General features: G+C 37.5%; 1 protein-coding gene across 8 annotated transcripts in view; it reads left to right on the top strand.

Moving 5' to 3' along the window:
- Nucleotides 1-21,321, top strand: part of LOC141799312 (microphthalmia-associated transcription factor-like) — a 37,118-nt gene extending 15,797 nt beyond the window's left edge. For 2 of the 8 annotated variants that reach the window (XM_074681518.1, XM_074681523.1), the window contains exons 2-10: nucleotides 3,851-4,091; nucleotides 13,434-13,649; nucleotides 13,746-13,841; nucleotides 14,427-14,544; nucleotides 14,650-14,742; nucleotides 14,828-14,884; nucleotides 15,000-15,075; nucleotides 16,449-16,596; nucleotides 17,631-21,321. In XM_074681518.1, the coding sequence (XP_074537619.1) occupies nucleotides 3,851-4,091; nucleotides 13,434-13,649; nucleotides 13,746-13,841; nucleotides 14,427-14,544; nucleotides 14,650-14,742; nucleotides 14,828-14,884; nucleotides 15,000-15,075; nucleotides 16,449-16,596; nucleotides 17,631-18,026 (1,441 nt within the window). In that variant the 3' untranslated portion in view covers nucleotides 18,027-21,321. Of the gene's footprint in view, nucleotides 1-3,850; nucleotides 4,092-12,493; nucleotides 12,596-13,433; nucleotides 13,650-13,745; nucleotides 13,842-14,426; nucleotides 14,545-14,649; nucleotides 14,743-14,827; nucleotides 14,885-14,999; nucleotides 15,076-16,448; nucleotides 16,597-17,630 lie in introns of those variants that run through there. The other 6 variants (XM_074681522.1, XM_074681519.1, XM_074681521.1 and 3 more) reach the window with 6 other exon arrangements.
- The last annotated feature ends 603 nt before the right edge of the window (nucleotides 21,322-21,924 follow it).

The following is a 21,924-nucleotide window of genomic DNA, read 5'->3' as shown; positions in this document are numbered from 1 at the left end:
AGGTACCTAAACATGGTACCTTTTGGTTTACATGAATCGGCACTCAGTACTTTTGACAGAATTCGGACGGTACCTTTAAAAGTACCTAATTAGGTACCCATCCCTAAACAGGAATGGTAAGCTTTTTGTCAGAAAGACAACAAGGGTAAGAGATGGACAGTTCATCCACAGGGGGCGCCAGAACTCATGAAACAGAAACTTTCTCTACAAGAGCTTTAATACAAATATGGGAGAAAAATAAAAACTAAACAAATGTTAGGGACTCATAAAAATACACAGTTCAACTCTAAAAAAATGTGTCAAACCATGTTTTCTAAAACATTCACTTCTTGTTATAGAAAAACCCAAATCATAGCATTAGATCATTATTATTTATGCATAAATGTATTAGCATCACTTATTTCTGTTACTGGGGCTAACTTCCTTAGGTTGTGTCTGAGTGTAACATGATTACATCATCTTTTATTATCATGTATTTTCTAACATTACTTTGTATTATTTATCTTACATGCAATTTAACAGCAGGTACAAACTCCAGTATTTACCTTTAAATTGTTGTATAATGTAAGGTAGGATCAGATTCAAACACTGAAAATATTCTTAGCTAGATTCAGCACTTTGATACTCAGTGCGCTGTATAGTTTCAGAAATTGACACAAAAAATCCAGTCACTGTGTTGGATATTTTTTAAAGAAATTTACTTGTTCAATTTATTCTTCCTGAAAAAACAAAAACAAAATGGAATAAAGCAACCGTTGTCTTACAATTCAAACCCCCAGCAGTGGAGCAGATTAAATTAAAAAAAAAAAAAAGAAATCAAAGGATTCAGCTCTGGTAGTGGAATTGAATGGAAAAAAAAAATCAACATTAATCTCAGTGACTTTTGTTCGAAACTTCCAAGATGAAAGGAAACACACAATCGCCTAAAGTCACACAGACAAAGGAATTATGCATATGCACACTAAATCTGATTCTATGTATTGGAATGAGTACAAAGGAACAAAAAAAGGAGCTGTCGGATTGAGGGTCCCAAACCGCTGCAGTACTTTCAGAGAACAAGCTATAGTCTTTGTTTGACTACAATTCAGTGGTTTAATCTACTATTGATTTATCCAGGATCAATAATCAGTTTAATGGGATCAGTATTGTCCTGGGGAATGAATGGAGCTGTTTATATTCATCTTAAAAAATGAAAGTGCGGGTTGTTATCTCATTGGACTTTATATAACGATCAGAAAATGTGCTTTAATTTGACTTTGTGGGGTATTTGTGCTCTTGTGCAAGGTTCAGCGGGTGTGGTATCAGACAATGAGATTATATGCTGTGCTGGGGGGAGAATTATGGTATGTTAGAGGCTCGACACCCACTGAATACGCTGTAGACCGAAAGCTGTGTTTGACTCGGCAGGCTAATTAGTGCGATTACTGCACAGCTGGATTGGCCAGACGTTTTACTGAGTTTTGTCAAAGGGATCACTCACTCGATGAAGGCCTCATACCCTCAACTTCTGCTTCAGCTGAGTCTCTCTATTTTAGGACCGCTGGAGAGCTGTCTGGAGAGCAGCCGTCTAAATTTAAGAGAGTGGGAAAACTGAGACAACCTTTTATGTAAACTCTTCCTCTTTCTGTTTTGTTCAAGTCTTTCTGATTCAACAGAAAAGCTTTGTAAGTGCAGCTGGGTGCCCTCTAAAATCATCAGAGTTAGATAATTCAGCTTTGGGAAAATAGTTTTTATTGAAGCTTTGACACTGAAGAAGTTTAATTTTTTTTATATTTCTAAGAAACGAAGAAAACTTATTTCAGAGAAGAAGCTTTGAAACAACTACCTTATTCTTTTCTTTTTCCACACAAAAAAATCCTCTTCACAGTTTCCCAAAGTGAAATAGATGTCTTAAAAGTTCTTTGCCTTGAAATCTGCACAAGACCTATATACATATTTTTTCTTTTATAAAAAGATTTTAAAAAGGGGTAAAGGGGAAAAAAAAAAATCCTTTTACTGAATAACCCTCTGCAGCTACTAAGGTAACTTTCAAGTTTGAACCAATAAAGTACATCAACCCTCAAGTTATCAATTTTGGGATAATGTATTGAGTAACCAATACATGCATAATCCCAAACCAAAAGTATATTTTTTTGAACAAATTAATAATGCTTTGTTTTTATGTAATTGGAAAAAAACCTTCACTGCAGTCTTATTATGTTGATGAAAACTTGCAAAATTTCTTGTTTTCTGTATTTTGTGTTTTTCCTCCAGCAGGAATTGTTTCTCACAGGAATAGGATACTCAGTGCTGGCTAAAAATATAGTCTGACTCTACCAATTTATATTCTGAACCAGAAAAAAAACGTCATTATGTATACACTGTCATACATTTATTTCTCCCTGGCAATGCATGCTTTATTGGATCAACACATCTTTTAATTACAGATATTCCCATATAGGTATACATTCTAATATTTGAATTTGTTTAATACTGGAATAAGTTTTAGTATTGATATTAGCACTGATATTAGTACTGATGTTTGTATTATCAATATTGATATAAGCATTGATAATGGTGTCAGTATTGGTATAGGTATTACCATTGTTATTGTTATTGGTGTTGACACTGATATTTGTTTTGGTATAAGCATTGGTAATTAAGGGGCGGTTGTGGCTCAATGGTAGTTAGTGGGGGTTTGATTCTAGGTCCTGCAGTCGCATGCCCAAGTGTTCTTGAGCAAGTCAGTAACCCAAATTGCTCCCACTGTTGGTCAGTTTTGTATGGGTGGGTATGAATGTGTTCGTTGAAAACTGATGATTCCCAATAGAAGCCTCTGCCATCAGTGTGTGAATGTGGTGTGGATGGGTGAATAAGACTGTCAGTGTAAAGCGCTTCAAGTAGTCAAAAAGACTAGAAAAGTGGCATATGCTAATACCATTAAATGGTCCATTTACCATTTACCATTTAATGGTATTGATAAAGGCAGGAAAAAACTAACTTCATTCACACAGTTAGATATACAATCACAGGGTCTACTGGTAGTTTAAGTCAGTGGGTTTGCAGTGTGCCCAAAGTAAACATTAACAAAGCACATCTACTTACGTGTTTGATACGTTTCCCACTGGTCGAGTTAACTAGACACGGACTCCATACAACCGGACCTACAGTGCCAACTAGTGGCAGGTGGCTGCACAACAGCTTTGATACATTATACTTTCCCATTTCAAGTCTACTCTTAAATATCAGTATCTTGTCTAACTAATTAGCAATCCTGGGGCCAACAAGAAAGGGTCATGACGCTTAATGATGTGGTCGACTAAAAGCACACAGCCCCCTTATTAGTATCATTAAGGTATTTGTCTGTAGTGCAAAATGCCTCAGAACCTGTGAACTCTATGGATATAATGATGTGGTGGTAAGAAAACACTTTTAAAAAATGAAGAGCTTAATGTTGGTCAAAACGTACAAAATTCAATTTATTTGTCTAATTTTTAATGATTATACCATTGGTCCATGTGATGCAAATGTTTGACCTCTGCTTTGAAGATTACAATTGTTCAAATAGTTGTTGATGTTTTTCTTTTACTTAACCGATTAGTTAATATCAACCAATTGTTGCAGCAAAGTTCACATTTTTCTTTTGATCTCTACCCTAACTTCACGTTAACCTTTTACACTGTCTGCCTTTCCTTCATCTTCTACCTTTTCCTCCCTCCGCTCCTCCTAATCTCCCTGCTCTCTCGTCTCTTTGCTTGACCTCTCCTTCCTCCTCTGACCTCTGTCTACCCTCTCTCTGTTATCACTCTCTAACTTCACCTCCCTGCTCTCTTCTAATTTCTTTTTTTCTTTCCCTCTCTCTTTCTTGCAGCAGCCCGTCAGACCAGCATGGCTCCTCCAAGCCCCCGCTGAGCTCCTCGGCCATGACATCACGCATCCTCCTGCGCCAACAGCTGATGCGGGAGCAGCTTCAGGAGCAGGAGCGGCGGGAGCAGCAGAGGCAACAGGCTTCTCAGTACCCTCAAAGCACAGCAGCACAGACCCCCGCCATCAATGTCAGCGTGCCTGCCAGTTTGCCGCCTGCTGCTCAGGTGCCAATGGAGGTGCTGAAGGTAAAAATGTGTGTTTTTTACAGTTAGTTGTTGAAGGGGAAGAAGACATGCAACATGTGTGATTACTCAAAATTTTGAAGTGTAAAGTTTCCACCTCTGGATTTAGAAGCTGCATGTGTCACTTTTGCTGTCAGAACAGCCCATGCAGAGCTGTATTTATAGAGTTTATTGAGCCGTGTGTGTGTGTGTGGACAGTCAAGCAATTGTAGTTTTACTACAACTGTGTGTAAAAAAAAGAAAAAAAGTCAGGGGAGTGAGTGAAGTGTGTTAAAATGCGTATATGGGGATTATCTACCCTGAGAGAATTCCTCTTTAATGCATGCTGTGCTTCCAGCCATTTGGATTTAGCCATCTTTAATCCTATTTGCTCAGCTAGATTCACATCTTTTCATAGCTTTGATTCGCTGGCAGTCTGAGGGACAGGAGACTGTTGAGATTTTCTGTGCGAGTAGAGAGCGTTGTGTTGAAACAAGGGCACGTTTTAACCAGCAGTTTGGTAAGTTTTACTTTTTGTTCATTATGAGTGATTTATGATGAAGAGTTGGTAATTTCATGGAAATACTTATCAAAATGAAAGTTTTTGGCTGTGTTGGGTGCTCGTACACATGTGCAGCAGAACTTGTGTAGCCACATGTACTCTTTTTTATCACTCCTTATAAAGCTCTTAATGGTATAAAACAGCTGATCAGTGATTTTTGTTGGCATTTCAAGGATTTTTCTTTGCTTTTTTTTTTTTTTAACTGAAATGAGTTGCTTTAACTTCAGTTGTGTATTTTTTTTTCTTGGAAAATTGCTATTTATATTATTTAAAGTTGATGGAAATGCATAAGTTTTTCACTGTGACATGTGTGCGTGTGAGCAGTTGTCTGGGTGTTTGAATAAGAAGCTTTTGGTGTAGCTAATTATTTTGGTTTAAGATTTTTTAAGAATTTGGGACACTTTGGAGAAGCTTTGTACAAATGTTTAACTGAATATTGTTGGTCTTTTACTTTGGTATACTTTGGTGCCCAAAAAATGTGTTTTTTTTAATACTAAATTAAATGAATATTTTTCACATAATTATTGCTTTTATAAGAAAGTTTTGTAAACATAGTTTGTTATATACAGCAAAAAAAAGATTGAACATATGCTATTGAGGTTGTGTGTTTGCTGGAGATCATTCTTCAGGCCCTTTGCTCTTACGCTTTGATCATTTCCCGTCACATTAGGTTCACTATAAAGAAATGATTTCTGGGAGCTGTTGAATAATCTCTGTTTAACCAAATCCATCAACAATACATTCAGAGCTTTCATGGCTGCTTGCTCAGCCACACTTTCAGCACTCTGGATGTGTGTGGCATGGGCCAGCAGCAGTGCAGGACAAATACAGTATATCCATTGAAAACACTTCCCTCCTCAAGCAGCATAAACATTACTTACTCCCCATAATCTGCAGCTCTTTGAGAGGTTTAGGATGCCCCCACCCCAAACCCTCAGCCTGCGTACAATACATCAAGTTAGAGTAATTTCTCTGCTTTGGCCAGAGCTTACAGACATTCTTCATTGACTGAAGCCCTCAAATGAAAAGGCCGTTCAAGCTTGGCGCTGTTGAGCTGGGTTAACCTGCTCCCCTGTCTGTGGGTAGATTAGCACAGTCCACATACAGCTCAGGGGTACCAGGCAGAGCTGCTGGACCTCAAAAAGTGCAAACATTAAGCTCAGATGAGTTTATCTAAAGACTGATTGGACCCTTAATTAACCAAGTGACCTCTGACCTTCTGGGGAATAAGTAAGGGATCAGTTTAGGGATCAAGACAAAGGCGAGCACAGCCTTACCACACACCAAACGCTAATTCAGTGAAGAATGCTCGTAATTAGCTCCCACTGCTTTCATTCCACAGCATATTTAAGAGAAAAAAAAACACAGCTTTGAAATTTGTGTAGCATAACTTCCTAAAAGGGTTAAAAAAATTATTTCTAGATTTTTTTTCCAGAGGATTTCTGCTACCATGAAAAGAACAAAGTACCCGTCAAACCCCAAAGTACAAATTGTACAATTCTTTTGGATTATACAATAAGTGAAGCTCGTGACCGGTATGCATCAGAAACTATGCAAAGATTTTTATATTAATGCAATGAGACATCTGATCAAAATGGACATGTTTAATGTCTTGGAATATAAAAAGCTTTTGCTTAAGGTTTTGTAATTTTTGAGAAATACATCTGTTGCTGAGAAGTTGGTGTATACATTTTTAATTTTCTGAAAACCAAAAACACAACTACAGTCCTGACTGAATGATAAATCAGTGATTTTAGTGTATGTAAACAGAAAATGAAATTTTAAAAATTAAAGTTGAAAACACCAAACAAACAAAAAATAGAATGAAAAGTTAGAAATGGAAATAAAACCCAACACCAATGTGATGAGATGAAGCAAAATCTCTGCCAGACGAAAGCATACAGCTAATATCACGGAATTGATGTTTTTAAAAACCCCTGTGAGTTACTTTGGTTTGAGCTGATTTGGCACACCCCTGTGGACAACCTAAGTTTATTTCTTGTCATGCTAACTTGTACATTTATAAGTTCTTCTGTAGCTTTTAAGAAAAAAATGTTACTCTTCTTTTTTTAACACATAATATGTAACTCCAAGGATTTTTGGTATCTGTTCATTACTTTATCCGACACCTACCCCAAAGCAGGGGTGACAGACATATTAAAATCCTGTACTTTCACTCAAAGCACTTCTTTTCTAAAGGTTTTATTTGTTACTATAGATTATTAAGTCATTGGTATTAAATTCAGTGTATTTTATAACCAGCCGTAAATCCTCACAGGAGCTTTAATAAATACAAATGAATTAAACCCTAAATGGGCTCTCTTCCCCCATCAACCAATTATTATAGGTTTATTTACATAATACCTTTTGTACAAATCAAGTGCAGTTTTAAGTGCTTTTTAGAGATTGTTAAACAAGAAACAAATAGAAATTAAAACATTATGGAAGGACTTACGACACAAAAAATCAAAATTGGATTTTTTTAAATCTGAGACTAATGACCAACAAAAGCAAGATAATAAAAAAAATAAAATAAATGATAAATAAAATATATAAATAAGTCAAAGCATAAAAAAATAAGAATATTAAAGTTGAAATAAATAAAAAACAAAAATAATGATACAGGTTTAAGTTATACAAAAGAATATAAGTCATGTAGCTACTGTTGTATCATGTACTACTATTTATAATTTTTAGCTTTTTTAACACATCTGAACCTGTGAACTCATAGCTTTTATGCTAATTCTAGCACAGCATGACTAATTGACGAATCAAAGGTTTGTTTTGCACTGGTAATTAGCTGTGCCTTTGCATAATAGTGTGACAATGAGTCAGGTGGAGAAGTCCGCAGGTAGCTCTGAAGTAGCTCCTCACATTAGCATCACAGTTGTGGTCTATGGCCTCCAAGGAACACGTTAGCAGCTTAACTGTGAGACAAAGTGGCCTATTCTTCCAGTCTGCGTCGCAAATGAGGGCATTCTTGTTTAATGTATCCTGGCTGGACCGTCATGGAATGCATATAGCACGCAAGTAAAAAATAAATACCAATGTGTCTCCTCCAAGTACAGCAGGAAGCTTTGTGCGGTTTCTGACTCTTTGGGGGTTATGTTGCCAATGCCTGTGGGGCTGTTGATGGCTAAAAAAATTAATGGCTAAACAAGAAGATGTGTTGTTTGCTGTGGGTGCAGATGCTGTGTGTTGGCAGTCGATGTCACATTTCCAAACAGTGTATTTTAGAAAGAGGACATGAAGTGAAGTTGGTTGGAGTAAAGGTCAAGTCCAAGATGTCTGAATAATTTATTGTTAAACATTTTAAATACAGTGTATGTGCATCACAGAAGACACTTATAGATTAATGACCACCATGTTTAGACTCCTTCTACATATGTTATGGTGATAAAGACCCTGTATGAGCCCTGTGTCTGTTAATGTGTCTACACTCTGTGTACTCACCATGAAAAGGAATCTGTTTCACTGCTCCAGCTCTTTAAAAACAGAGACTTTTCTACCCTCAGATCTGCTCATCACAACAAAAGCTTCAGTATGTACTGACAAGGCCGAGACGTTCCACCCTGACGCCTGCAGCCCCTGAGGTCCTCCAATGAACTCGGAGCAATGAGATCATCTAATTATGTGTGATAATTTCAGAAATCCCTGAGGACATAAACTATCTTAAAAAGTATGGGTTCTCATTTTAATGTAAATACAAAACTCAAAGATTGCAGCTGGTGTAATGCGTCAAGGATTTTCTAATCTGCCAATTAATGGAACAATTAGACTGATTTCAGGGCCGCAATTTCAAAACACACATTAAACACATTAGGTGAAATCAGCTAACAGAAAACCTCCCCCTACAAAGATTTATGCAGTTATAGCTTAAACCAACAACTTTTGTTATCACTTATTCAGCTGTTCTAATGTTGGCCTGTACAATCAATTAATTGCTCCAATTTATGAGACTAGATTTGAAATTGTTAAATATCTCTTCTCGTTTACAGTTTCCAAAGGCCTTGACTGACCTCTTCAGATTGCTCTTCTCAACCAAAACACAACGTTACTGAGTGTAGTTTTTAAAAAGCAGTTACTCCCCACAGTTTATGAGGTCAAACTGTGAGAAGTTTTGGTCAAAAAAAAACTTGCATTTACAGATAATTGCAGTTTCTAAACAAGACAGTTACAGACAGATACCTGACCCTTTTTTTTCTTTGCCTCAAAATGCCCTTCATGACCTCTTTGTTTCCATCCCGAGGTAGACAGTTGTATGAAGTTCCTGCAGTAATCCTTTGTTTCTATTTTTAGACAGTGACAGCTTTCACCACAGTGTATGTGCAGGTTCACAACAGAGGAGAACACATGTATGCAGGGTATATGAGTGCATGTATGCAGGTATGCATGCACTCAGTTGTTTCCCATCTGGTGGTCTGGAACATCAGAGAGTACAAAAGGTACATCAAAAGTTCACAGAGGGAGAGAGTTCACAAAAAAAGGAAAAAGGGAATTTGTTTTTGCAGATTTTTAGAAGATATTAAAGATGCTTTGGTTCAGCCTGTACAAATGTGCAACTTTTTCTAGGTACACGAAAATGAAGATGTTCAGAACTAAGCCCAAGCATAGAAATGATAATATCACCAAATATACTCAAAACCATTAAATAAAAGTATTGTACACATGAACTGACTTACTCTAATCCTTCCCAGGTCTTCTTTTAAACTTAATTAGAAATGAATAGCTCATCCTTTCACAGCTGCTGTTTCACAAAAGCTGTGAAGAGTATTTGACAAAACTCAAACTTGACCCTTTGATTTTCTTAATTTTAAATAAAAACCTTACAAGTGAATCATGAAGCTGACTTGAGTGGAGCCTCTAAGATTTTTTTTGAGAATAAATTAATATTTGCTTTTATGAATAAAAAGCCTCAATGAAAAATGAAATATCCTGAAACAAGACTTTAAAACATCCCTTCGGCCTAGGTACAGTGTTTGACAAATTCAGACCCTCAACTAGTGTATGGTATTTGACACAACTGCTCTAAATTGACAGTATAGAGGTGACTTCCAAAACACTTTTTATGTTTCTATAATAATTAATCCACAAAGATGCGCAATCTCTTTAATAATAATTAAATGTGTAATGCTAGAATATAGTTTTTGTTATCATCCATGAATCTTCATATGCACTGTTTTACAAAAGAAGCAGAAAAAAGTAAATCTCATTATAATTCTCTAATTGAAACATTACTATTACTTACTTGTGTTCCCCAACAGAAAATTGTCTTTTGGTAGTTGTATGTTATTTGGAAGTAAATTTCTGTTCTCTTGGAAAGTTCCAGTTTCCTGGCTTAAGTTCAGGTATAAAAACATAAAATCAGTTTGAAATAAAGTTGTTAAGCACCGTATTTTACCTTAAACTGTTAAACTGCCACTGCATGACTCACTGATGTTTCTGTCCTGCATGTTTTATAAACCCGACCTTCAGGCTTTGTTAACAAAGTGAGAGACAGCTCTGGTCATGCTCGTTAAAAAGCAGCTGTACCAAGATGAAGATAGTTCCCACAAAGGCAAGGACAGCACACTCTGTAATCCCCGAGGTCAGAGGGGACGATGCCAGGAGTCAACCAGATGAGACACAGAAGACTGACTATTTTCTATTTACACATTGTAGAGGTTTATATTTTCACAACAACTGAACAAGAAAGTAAAACATTATTTTGACTTTGAAAGCAACATACCTACCCTCAGTGAAATCCCAATAAGAGCATTCTAGTGGCTTTTTTATTCTTTATATTCAATTTGAACTTCCAGATCAAACACACTTTACAACTCCAAATGTGCTGATTTGATAAAAAATTGGTTACATTTTATTTAACTTACATTAAACATCTGGATTATTCAATATGATGCAAATATATTTATTAGAAACACATCCAAAATGGTCAAGTTTTGGGCATTGAAGACAGATTTCTACAGAGATGTTTCCTCTTTCCTAATTAGAAGAGAAATCAACCATTTGATAATTGATTTAAAAATATTTTGATTGTCATGAAAATGTATTATTGGGGAGTTAAGTGTTAAATAGAATAGGCGGCTTTTTCTCTTATATGTTAATACAAATACCTGTATGTTTTGGACTTTTACTCAAAAAAAAAAATCTTTAGCAGACCTCAGACTATAAAATAAAAGGATATAAAAGGGTATTTTAGAACTGAGTTAATGAGGGTACTTAATGAGATTTATAGGACTCTCTGTGTTAAACTCAAGCTAAAATTAGTTGCAGTTCAGTTGATTAATGAAACAGTTAAGAAGCATTCACGGTTGTTTACCCATTTCAACACAATAACAACATAATAATTGGATTGCTTATTTGTGGCTCAAGTATTTCCTTCAGGATTAGGTTTCTAAATACTCTGCTGCCCTTTACACGCATTCAGTCTATTTTCAGGACCAGCGTCACTGTGGTCTATTACGTATGAAGCATTAAATTTGGGGAGCTTTGGTGAAAGTTCTGCCTGTGAGCTGTTGGGGGCTGATGATCTGATAAGAGTGGAAATGATCAGTTTTTAAATTACACGAGTTTAAGAGCATCAGAAAAATAAAGTGGAAACCAGAGGATTCTGTGAGTGACTAGCACTGACAACTGATTGTTTTATACTTAAACACAAAGCGGCATTGACTTGCTAGCTGTATGCTTTGACCCCCCTCAGTGGCGTCAGCTTTACGGTTCAGTAATGACGATTTATGGCCTCAGGTGATCTCAGGCATACCTGAGGGATGTATCTGTTAATGTTGCTCTCACATGAGCATCTCCTGCAGAACAATGATTCTGTCTGTGAGCATGGACCGAGAACTGTGAATGAGTTTCTGTTCTGCTGCAAGGAAGGAAATATAGCAGTCATGGAAGGACATTTCTTCAGCCTGATGTGACCAGTAGTGAAATTGCTCAAAAGTGTGAATTCTCATGGGGGTGTGAAAAGTGAAAAGTGGATTACACACCTCCAAAAGTCACTTTGCAGAATTTTGATTTGTCAAACTATGCTAATTTTTAATTTCCATGTTTTTTTTAGCAATCAGTACATATCCCTGATTGGAAGCAATAAAAGTCTTCTTTTTCTTTTTCTTTTTCTGAAGCCCCAGTCGTTTCAAAGTTGCTGTTGTGAGTTGAACATTTCATGCACAGAGCCTTTCAGCGGACTGTCTGCTGCAGCGCACAGACTTAAGCACTTTTCACAGAAGCAGAGCAAATTTCGAGGTAGCTTAGCGTTGGTCTGCTGCTGGTGACCTCCTCAGCACTGTTAATGAAGCTAAATCCTCTGAGCTTAGGCAGAACAAATACATCAAGTTGAAAAAAAAATGAAGTTATTCATCGATTTTAAGACATAGAGTGCTTGTTTTTGTCGGTTAGCAATGTCATTTAGAGACACAACCTGCAGACAAATAACAATACAAAAGACTTTATTCAAGTCAATTTAGAGGGCGTTATGAGCATGAAGTTATGTTTCCAAAGCATTATCACTGTTTAATGTGCAGTGTTGCACTGAGAACACACACCTAGTGTGGACAGGGTTAAAACAGAGGATGCAGCTAACAGATAGCCCCAGGCAGGTTTTAGGAAAAGGGGTGGCCCTGCCAAACAAAGGCACTTAGTGTTAGGCCCACATCCTGACATCAAGTGATACACCATAAAGGAATAAATTCAGATTTTACATAAAACAACACAAATCTGAAGAAGCTCATTGTGCTTGGCTGAGATTCCCTGACATGCATAACTAATGACTTTTTCTTGCCTTTTAAAAGATGAGCCAGGATGTGTCTGTCCTCATACTAGCAGGCTCAGTCTCCTGCTGCAACCAAGAGGGAAGCAGCGACTGCTCTGCTTAGACTAGATAGCTGTTTAGAATAGTTTCTTTTGAACTGGGGAAAGTCTCTTACTATTAATGATGCTTGAGATGCTTGGATATCACCATTATGAGGTATGTCAAGAATCAACGCTATCTCTTTAAGAAAGAACAATGTTTTATTTTAATCATGCATGTAAAAATGAGAGCATGTTATTTAATTCCACCTAATCTACTCTTTTATAGCCAAACTTCTGTCATTAACTAGAGTTTCATGCATCTGCAATCAATGTTGCAGTCTTTAATTTTACCTACCGAGGGATGCTACTCAAGATACAAAAGCATGGATCAAAAGAGTCCAAATATGTGCTGGGAGCCAGCCGTTCTGCTCTGTTTTGTACATTTTTCACTGTGTTTATGAACTTCATTTGTCTGCAGATGCTTCTCTGCATCATTAGTGCTCTGTGAAGGATTAATTATCTGCAGCAATGAAATGTATCCGTAACCAAAGAGTGCAAAGATATGGTTGTGAATGTTAATTTTCTTCCTTAAAAGATGAGAGTTGCTAGTGTAGAAAAGCAGAAAGTAGAAATGTTTTTCCCGTTGAGACCCTCTGAGATAACAACTCCTGACAGCGTCAAAAAAATGCATAATGCATTGAAGGCTTTGAAATCTCTGCCGAGTTTATTTTAATATTAAAGTCACAACTTTGCAATACTGAGGACAGGCAAGACTTTGAGGTATATTTAGAGTCTTTTTATCTAATAAAAGCTCAAAAATCCTAAACTGTACCAACAGGAGCACTGCAGCTGCGGTGAAAGTGGGATTTTTAAAATGAACTTCTCTTTCTCAGAATTTTCATTCGCAGCATTGACTGGGATGCATACAAGTGTGATTTATCTTCACATCATCAACACTTTTTATAAACTCATGTGCTGTTTTTCTTCTTCCTCTTGTCTTTTTGCGCCCAAAGGTCCAGACTCACCTGGAGAACCCGACCAAGTACCACATCCAGCGCTCACAGCAGCAGCAGGTGAAGAGGTACCTAGGAAAGCTTGGCTCCCAGGCATTGAGCTTGCCCTGCCCCAACCAGTCCTCTGACCACGGGGGCATGCCGCCAGGGCCGGGCAACAGCGCCCCCAACAGCCCTATGGCCTTACTGACCCTGAACTCTAACTGCGAGAAAGAGGTGAGCTCCTCACCACACATGTTGTTACTTTTAGTGATTGTTCCTCCTGTTAGCATACTTAGCAGTTCTTCTTTAACCTCTTTCTCTTTCTTGTAGATGGATGATGTCATTGACGACATTATTAGTCTGGAGTCCAGTTACAGTGATGACATCCTCGGCCTGATGGACCCAGGACTTCAGATGGCAAACACGGTGTGTGTTCGTATTTTTGTTAAACCGTTCTCAACACGAAGCCTACTAACAGACAAAGAGCCGCTCTGTTTCAAAGGTCACCACACAAGAGTGTTTTTATGTGTGTTGAGAGAAAAAAACATCCAAATTCACTTTTGGATGATACAGTTGTAAAGATGAAATGTTAACCTTATGCTTTGCCTCTGCTGTTAGCAAAGTTGCTGTAGGAAACTAAAGTTAAAGTAGGCTTTTCTCGGCTGGTTTCAAACTAAAAGAAGTGGTTTGAAATACTCAAAGAAGTCACTGCACAAGACCAAGAATGAGTTTAACTTGTTACCTGTCTTAAAGGCACTGATTTTACCTGTTGTGTTTCATTGTGGATTTAACAGATAATTTATGGTTTTTCTAAGCAAAATGTTAGCTGGCGTTAAAACAATTATCAACACATTGAATTCTCAGCAAGATCAAATCCTTTAAATGTTGGACTGATCCTTTAACAGAATGTTTTAACTTCTTAAATACATTTTACAGTATTTTAGGCATTTTTATGCCAACACACTCCCTATACTGCAATTGTTGCTCAACGTCTGTGCCGTGTGTCTCCAGATTGCTGTTCCTGCCAACCTCATGGACATGTACGGTAACCAGGGAATGTCCCAGCAAGGTCTGCCCATCAGCAACTCCTGCCCTGCCAATCTGCCCAACATCAAAAGGGAATACTCCGGTAAGTGACAAAGAAACTTAGATATTTGAACGTGAAACACCATAAAATGCTTGTGAAGCTCTATTCTCCTGTGATTCTTCATCATTTCAATTCTTCATCACATAGTGTCACAGTCCCCGGCCATCATGCATATGCTGGATAAGTCTGGATCCTGTGGCAAATTTGACAACTATCAAAGGCCTGAAGGCTTCCCAGTGGGTACGTGTGGTTAGCTTGTTGCACATGTTTCCACACTGGCGTTCTTTTATTAGATAAAGTGGATTGATCTAAATGTTTCTTTCAGAAGCAGAGGTCAGAGCTATGGCAAAGGAGCGGCAGAAGAAGGATAACCATAATCTCAGTAAGTTTTAACTGAATTTAAATTACATATGTTTATGGTTGGCATGTGTGTTTTCATGACTTCTATCTTTTAATGAAGCATATCTCTGATTGTATTGTGTTTCTTTTCTCTGTAGTTGAAAGAAGACGACGGTTCAACATTAACGACAGAATCAAGGAGTTGGGCACTTTGATTCCAAAATCAAACGACCCGTGAGTAATTTTTATGACTTTCATTTATTTGGAAACGGCATTAAAATGGGTGCTTGAAAGACACCCTTCACTAATTTGATTTAACTATGAAACACAGATTGAGCTCTGCGCAAAAACTGTGTCCTAAAGTTCAGCTGAAGCTAATTTGAGGTTGCAGCAGTCTAAATCAGGGAAATCAAGACAACATCCTCCACAGATGCAGTCTTTAATTGCGTTGAACCATGTTTTTGTGTTTCTGAACAATGATGGAGTCACTGTCAGTGGAAACGCACAAAGGGAATGTGGAAGATGATTCATCTGAGATTTGAGTATCGCACATTAAATCTTCCTTTTGGCTTCAGTTGATCCTCGTAAAATGTTTCAACCCCTCATTTCCTTCATGCAAGCATTGTTTTTGAAGGACTGTAAAAATAAATATAACAATATATGATTTGAAAAAGTGGGATCATTTTTATTCACGATGATTTTGACATGAGCTTAGAAGTCAACATACAGAGAAGATATAGATGTCTTCTAAAATTAGTGGACAAATGTAACAACGACTATGATGATGATGACTAATGAGTATACTGATCCACACACTTTGAGGCTAAATTAACCCAATTGACTCTGTGACCTTTGGCCTGCCTGCGGTTCTGGGAAGATCCCAGCATCCCCTCTTTTGTTTTGTCTTCTCACCCGGGGATGTTATGCTAAACCCCAGCTGGGATCTCCACCCACACACACGCTACTTACTCACACACACACACACACACACACACACACACACACACACACACACATACACAGTAGCTGAGAGGGCCTAATATTCTACAGCCATATCGACTTCACATCATTCATTCTATAAGTGAGACATACATTCACTCACTGGCTTTACATGTTCTTCATTCTGGTTTGAATTTCTAGAGTTATATAGAACTATTCATGGGAACCATCTCATAATCCTGGAAAAAAAAAATTCTGTGTCCTTCAGGCAACTGACCGAAGTCTTAGCCAGAGACAACGAAGACATTTGGTCTGTAACATTTTGGCTGGTTAAAAATAGATTCTCCCCTCCGGGCAACTTCCACTGCAACCTTTAGTTCTTCAGAATGTTTGGGGTCATCCTTATGACTGCTTGTGATCTCTGAGTCCGAGGCAGCATTCAGTCCTGCAAAGCCCAGACCTGTATCTGTTGCTGACCTCTCTGACATCCTCATGAATCTCCTCTATCTCGTACAGAGCTGAATGTCAGTGAGAGGCACTTTACAGCCTCAGCTTTACAGCTTGAGTCTAAAAAAATAACTGTCTAATATTTTCTGTCTGGTTTAATTCTTATAGCTGTATGATTAAAAAAAATGTTGAAAAACAACACTCTCCTCTTTGATTTTTAGGGACATGCGATGGAACAAAGGCACCATCCTGAAGGCCTCAGTGGACTACATCAGGAAGCTGCAGAGGGAACAGCTGAGGACCAAGGAGCTGGAGAGTCGCCAGAAGAAGCTGGAGCACGCCAATCGACACCTGATGCTGAGGATACAGGTAAACCTTTCATTTTTACAACTTTATTTATTAAGATTATATTAAAGATATTAATTAAGATTAAAAAAAAACTTATGGAAAACAGAAGTAGTTCCTTTTTAACCCTACCTCACCCAAACTTTTCATTTCCTTTTTTCATGGTCCCATTTTATGAGTCTGGAAATTGTTGTCTTGGCTTTGATGTTCTTTAGTATCAATGTATGATCATGTCAAAGAAGATGTATTTGGTTTTACTTCTTAAAACTTTACATGACAGAAGTTTCTGATGGCAATAACCTTTTAACCACATTAGTTTGAAAAAGAATGGAAAGTGCAATATTCAAACAACCAAAAAGTTTACTAACAGGTCATTACTTACCCTCATGTGGTACCTTAACTGTTCACAAGAGTTGAGCCCATGCAAGTGTTCTCACTGAAAAAATAAATGTTTACAATTATTCTTTCCCAAATGTGTGCAAGCTAGACATGACATTATAGTTTACAGCACTCTAAAACATCAACATGCAGAACCCCTTTTTGATGGGCAAGTTAGGCAACTGTTCACAATTATTTATGGCCAAGATGAGAAGCGTTAGGACCTGTGTAAGTCTTCTCAGCTCAGACTGATGGATAGAACAGATTGTGGGTTTTTTTTACAGTTATTGTTGTGGGGGAAAAAAAACTCAGAATTTTAATTTTTTGGATAATGTGAGGGAATAAACATCGGCAGAAAATTCAAAATGAAAGATGAAGTTATAACCACTCACCTTGAGTGAACTCTGACAATACTGCGTCTCATACCAGAAATTGAGTATCGACCAGTATCCTTAACCTTTCTGGTGCATATGGCAAAAGAAAATGGAGTACATTACTAGATCTGTACAAGTATACAAGTACAACATGACATTTTGTTGCTTAAACTAACTATACACCCTTTTGTTTGAAATGCACTGTTATTGTTTGTTTTCATTCATTACTTTGCTTTATGTTAGCTTGTCCCATACCTGATGCTGAGGCAGTATGGGTAACATGTTGGTGTGTATGTGGTTTTGCAGGAGTTAGAGATGCAAGCACGGGCTCACGGTCTCGCCATCGCCTCTTCAGCCCTCTGCTCAGCTGAACTCGGGGCCCGGACCATTAAGCAGGAGACCGCTCTGGAGGACTGTCACCAGGACCTGTACACGCTCCACCCTCATCACCAACACCACCAGGCCTGCACCCCAGAACCACCCGGCACCCTTGACCTAAACGAGGGCCACTCTAACTTCCCTGAGGGTCACTACAGCGTCCATGGCAAGCCAGGCTCCAAACTCAACGACATCCTCATGGAAGACACCTTATCCCCTGTGAGAGGGGGGGACCCTTTGCTCTCGTCCGTATCCCCGGACGCCTCCAAGGACAGCAGTCGCAAGAGCAGTGTAAGCATGGATGAGAATGAGCAGGGCTGTTAGCACCCCCTGCTGGAAGACAGCTCGCCTGAATCTGCAACCCCTCAATCCTGCTGTTTCTGTCAGCAGCTAACACACTCCCGGCTGGAAGGTTTCTTGTTGTTTGTTTTTAATGTTTTTTGTTTGTTTGGTTGTTTTTTGTTTGGTTGTTTTCTCTCCCACTTTTGTTTACATGTGTTGAATCTTCTGTTTGTGTTTTTGTTTGTTAGTTTTTATAATATATCTGCTTTTTGAAGCCCTTGCCCTTGATTTGAAGGACTTGTTATGAAGTAATTTTGCTTTAATCAGTACTTTGATGACAATGAGATACAAACATAGAAGTTTTTTATATTTGGAAAGGTATGCATTTATCTTTGGATAGAGGCTAGATTTTGCTTAATTCTACTGATTCCAAAGAATCTAGGGAAGTTATAAATCATGGTCAGATGTGTAGATATTTAATGGTGAAATGAACACTGCTTTTTAAATCACTAGCAATAATAGAAGAAGAAAATAAATCTATTTATTACTTTAGTGCTTTACACTCCCCGTGTCTTAGATTAAACTTGAATGTGTTGATGCCTTATGAAGATGTATATACATCCATTTTCTTTTGCTATGCACATGTTTTGGCTGTTAGCTGCATCTCTGTCAGTCTTCCAGTTGAAATTTCCTCCCTGGCAGACAAAAAAAAATCACTTGTAGGTTTAATCTAATTTATGTTTCTTCAAAAACAGCTTGTTATGTAACATTCCCCAGAAAAAAAGTTTAATTTATGATAAGGCTTTTAAAGGAGACTAGTGGGATTATGATAGCACATAACAATATGACTCTCAAATGTATCTTTTAAGGAAGTCTTTTTTTCAGAGCAAAAAGTAACACTTGACATACACAAATAGAGATTTTATACTGCAAAAAAACACAAAAACACTGAAATCTTGCAAAGAATAAAAAAAAAAGATTCTTTTGTATATATATTTAAGTCTTGAAACTATGAAAATCTAGGCTCAAATCAAAGTTAGAAAGCCTGCTGTAGCCCCGACACATGCACACAAAGCTTATCGTACTTGATAGACCTGATTGTTACATAATCCTTTAAATCTTTCTCTAATCTGATTGATTCAAAAAGATGAATCACTTCACTTTTTTATTGTATTGTTGTCTGGAGTAATCGGACTGAACAGAACTGCTCCACACAGTGTAACACTTCAGCCATGAGTTGAAACAAGTGCTCGGTTTTTATACTTGTCCATCCATTTCCTAAATTATTGTTTTTTTTTACAACACTGTGGTGACATTTCACATTCAATATGCTTTTTTTCATTATGTGAACATTTGTATTGCCAAGGAGTATAAGGAGACTGCTTTTGTATGAAATGCATGACGTTGTCAAACACTGGAATGACCTCTGTAAAACGTGGTTTGTACGCCTTTTTTATCAAAGCATTAACTAACTGCTGTACTGGCTCTTTAAATGCGTACACTTTTATATGAGATAGTAGAGACTCCTCCAGTGTGCAGGTGTTGTTATATCGCAGCAGTTTGTTTTCAGCAGTTGTAGCACATTGCATATGTATGCCTTTGTTAAAACCTACCTGCCATACATTGAGAGCCCTGTTGAAGCACAGCCTCCATTTTTTTTAAACTATGCAACAGTTGTAGACAATGTGATCTCCTAACAAAGTAGTAACTGAAACGTCAAAGTAATAACCTTGTTGAGTGATTTAAGTGCCTTACTGTTGTTTATTCTGTTATTCTGGTGGTATAAGAGGAGTTTTAGACAATGATGCAACATTTTGTTGATGTTATTACAGTGTTTGGTGCTTCATGGTTACACTAAAGAGTGCCAAGTTACATGAGAAAATCGGAGGTAATGTCTTTTGTAAGAACAAGAAAACACTGAAAGCCTCTTAGACACGAGAACCACAAGAAAGGATTTGTTGTTAAGGAACCCCAAAGTGTTCAGTGTTAAATAAGTCATAATGTAACATGTAATCAGAGATGGTAATAGATTTAAAGTCAGTGATTAACCATTGAATTTTGAGACTATTTGATAACTTCTTGAAAACTATGATTATTATTTAATGATATTCAAAAATTTGTAGAAACACTCATGTCATTTAACTTGTGTAATCATGATTATTTACTTCGCACACCTTCATTTGACACTGAACACTTTGGGACAGCTGTGCGTTTTGTTTTTATTGTTGCCGTTTTGTGAAGGCAGTGTTTCCAAAGTTGAACTGAATATTTTGCATTCGTTTTAGACTAGCGTGAATGTAGCTCCAAGTGATGACTGCCAAAATGTGTTGTTGCCAAAATCGGATACAGTTAGTTTATTTAACACTATAAATAGCATTTTATTTTTAACAGCATAGCCGATGCACTTCTTTTAGAGTTATTACCCTACTATAGTTACAAACAGAACCTGGAACATGATGGCAAACAGGATGTACAAACTACAAACATTGCAGAACCTCATTCCTTTTTAAACGAAGTAGTTAACACATGAAATCAAGATCTTGTAATATCTCAAGAACTGTCAACTACATTCAACTGCCTTTATTAACAGACAGATGTATCATGGACACGACTGTGAAATGTGGTTGAAAGCCTGGAAAGAGCTCAGGTGGAACTTAAAGCTCCTGTGAGGAACTTTCTGTTTTGTTGATATTGGTGCCCCCTGTGGAGAAAACAAATGATCTTTTCTGATAATTTCATCCTATATTTATAAAAGTCATATTTTCAAACAAAAAAAAGAATGTCACACAGAGACTTTAAAGTTCTCTGCTATACTAGCACCCACCCCTCACAGGAGGTTTTAGTCATTACAAATAATTCAAAAAGGAATAATCAGTCTCGCTGCTGTCAATCAAGTTTGATTTGGTAGTTCAAAGGAAGCACCAGTAGTAGTTTCAGTACAGAAACCCCAAAAATCCTCACAGGAGCTTTAAGTTGAGAATTTATCTCAAAGGCAACATGAAGCTGCATAGCGACCCATATGCTGAGCCTTAACATAGCAATACAAACAGGCCTGTAAACTGCCATCTGACTGAACCAACACCTAGTAGATAGATTCTCCAAAGTTTAAAATGTGACAAATTAGAAGAAACATCAGCAATCACATTATGGGTCAACCACTACTGAAGAAGTGTCTCTTTCTGCTCACTGCCATTCCTGTGGTTCATACAGACATTGTTCTCTGCTGATGTCGCTACTGTTCTTATTGTTACACTTTGTATGACATGAATGTAGCAATAGTTACTGTACGCACTGGTTTCAGATTAGTGAGTTTGAACTCGTTGGTACTCAATGTGGAACTGTCATGTGAGAAATATTAAAAGTTTTATTTGAATGTTTGAGGAGCTTGTGTTTTTTTTCCTCCCTCAAAATTCTGAGGATTTAATATGAAATCTGAAAATGCTCATGCTAACTTATGTTCCACTTTCAAACCCAGTTTAACATCGATGTATAAGCTACATACAGTCAACTGGAGATAGAAGGAAATTTGTTTTTAAAATCAGCTGTAACATTTTTATACTGCTTGTTACCAGAGGACTTAAAGTAAAACTCAATGTATTGAAAGTTGTTCATGCACACACAAGTACAACCTGATGTTTTGATTTTCATTTCCCTCAAGAACCAACCCAAACTTCAATGTCTCACGAGCCATACATATTTATACACCCTAGGATTTATCCTGGAAAAGTGTAAAACTGTATTTGGCCAAGAAAACGCGTCTTAACTGTATTTTTATTCACTGGGGGGAAACTGTTGAGAGGACAATTTTATTAAATGTTATTGTGCTTGTTCGCCCTTGTCCATTGGAGAAGCGTCCTGAAGGCTGGTCTGCTCCTAACAGCTCCATCTAGTGGGCAATATACACGTGTTATGGCCAACTCCTTATGAGGCAACACTTGGT

Source organism: Halichoeres trimaculatus, unplaced genomic scaffold, assembly GCF_033239565.1.
Source record: "Halichoeres trimaculatus isolate MK-OKI-2021-1 unplaced genomic scaffold, fHalTri1.1 fHalTri1_scaffold_11, whole genome shotgun sequence".
NCBI classification, from domain to species: Eukaryota; Metazoa; Chordata; class Actinopteri; order Labriformes; family Labridae; genus Halichoeres; species Halichoeres trimaculatus.
The sequence above is the reverse complement of the archived record's forward strand: the minus strand, read 5'-3'. Positions and strand labels throughout refer to the sequence as shown.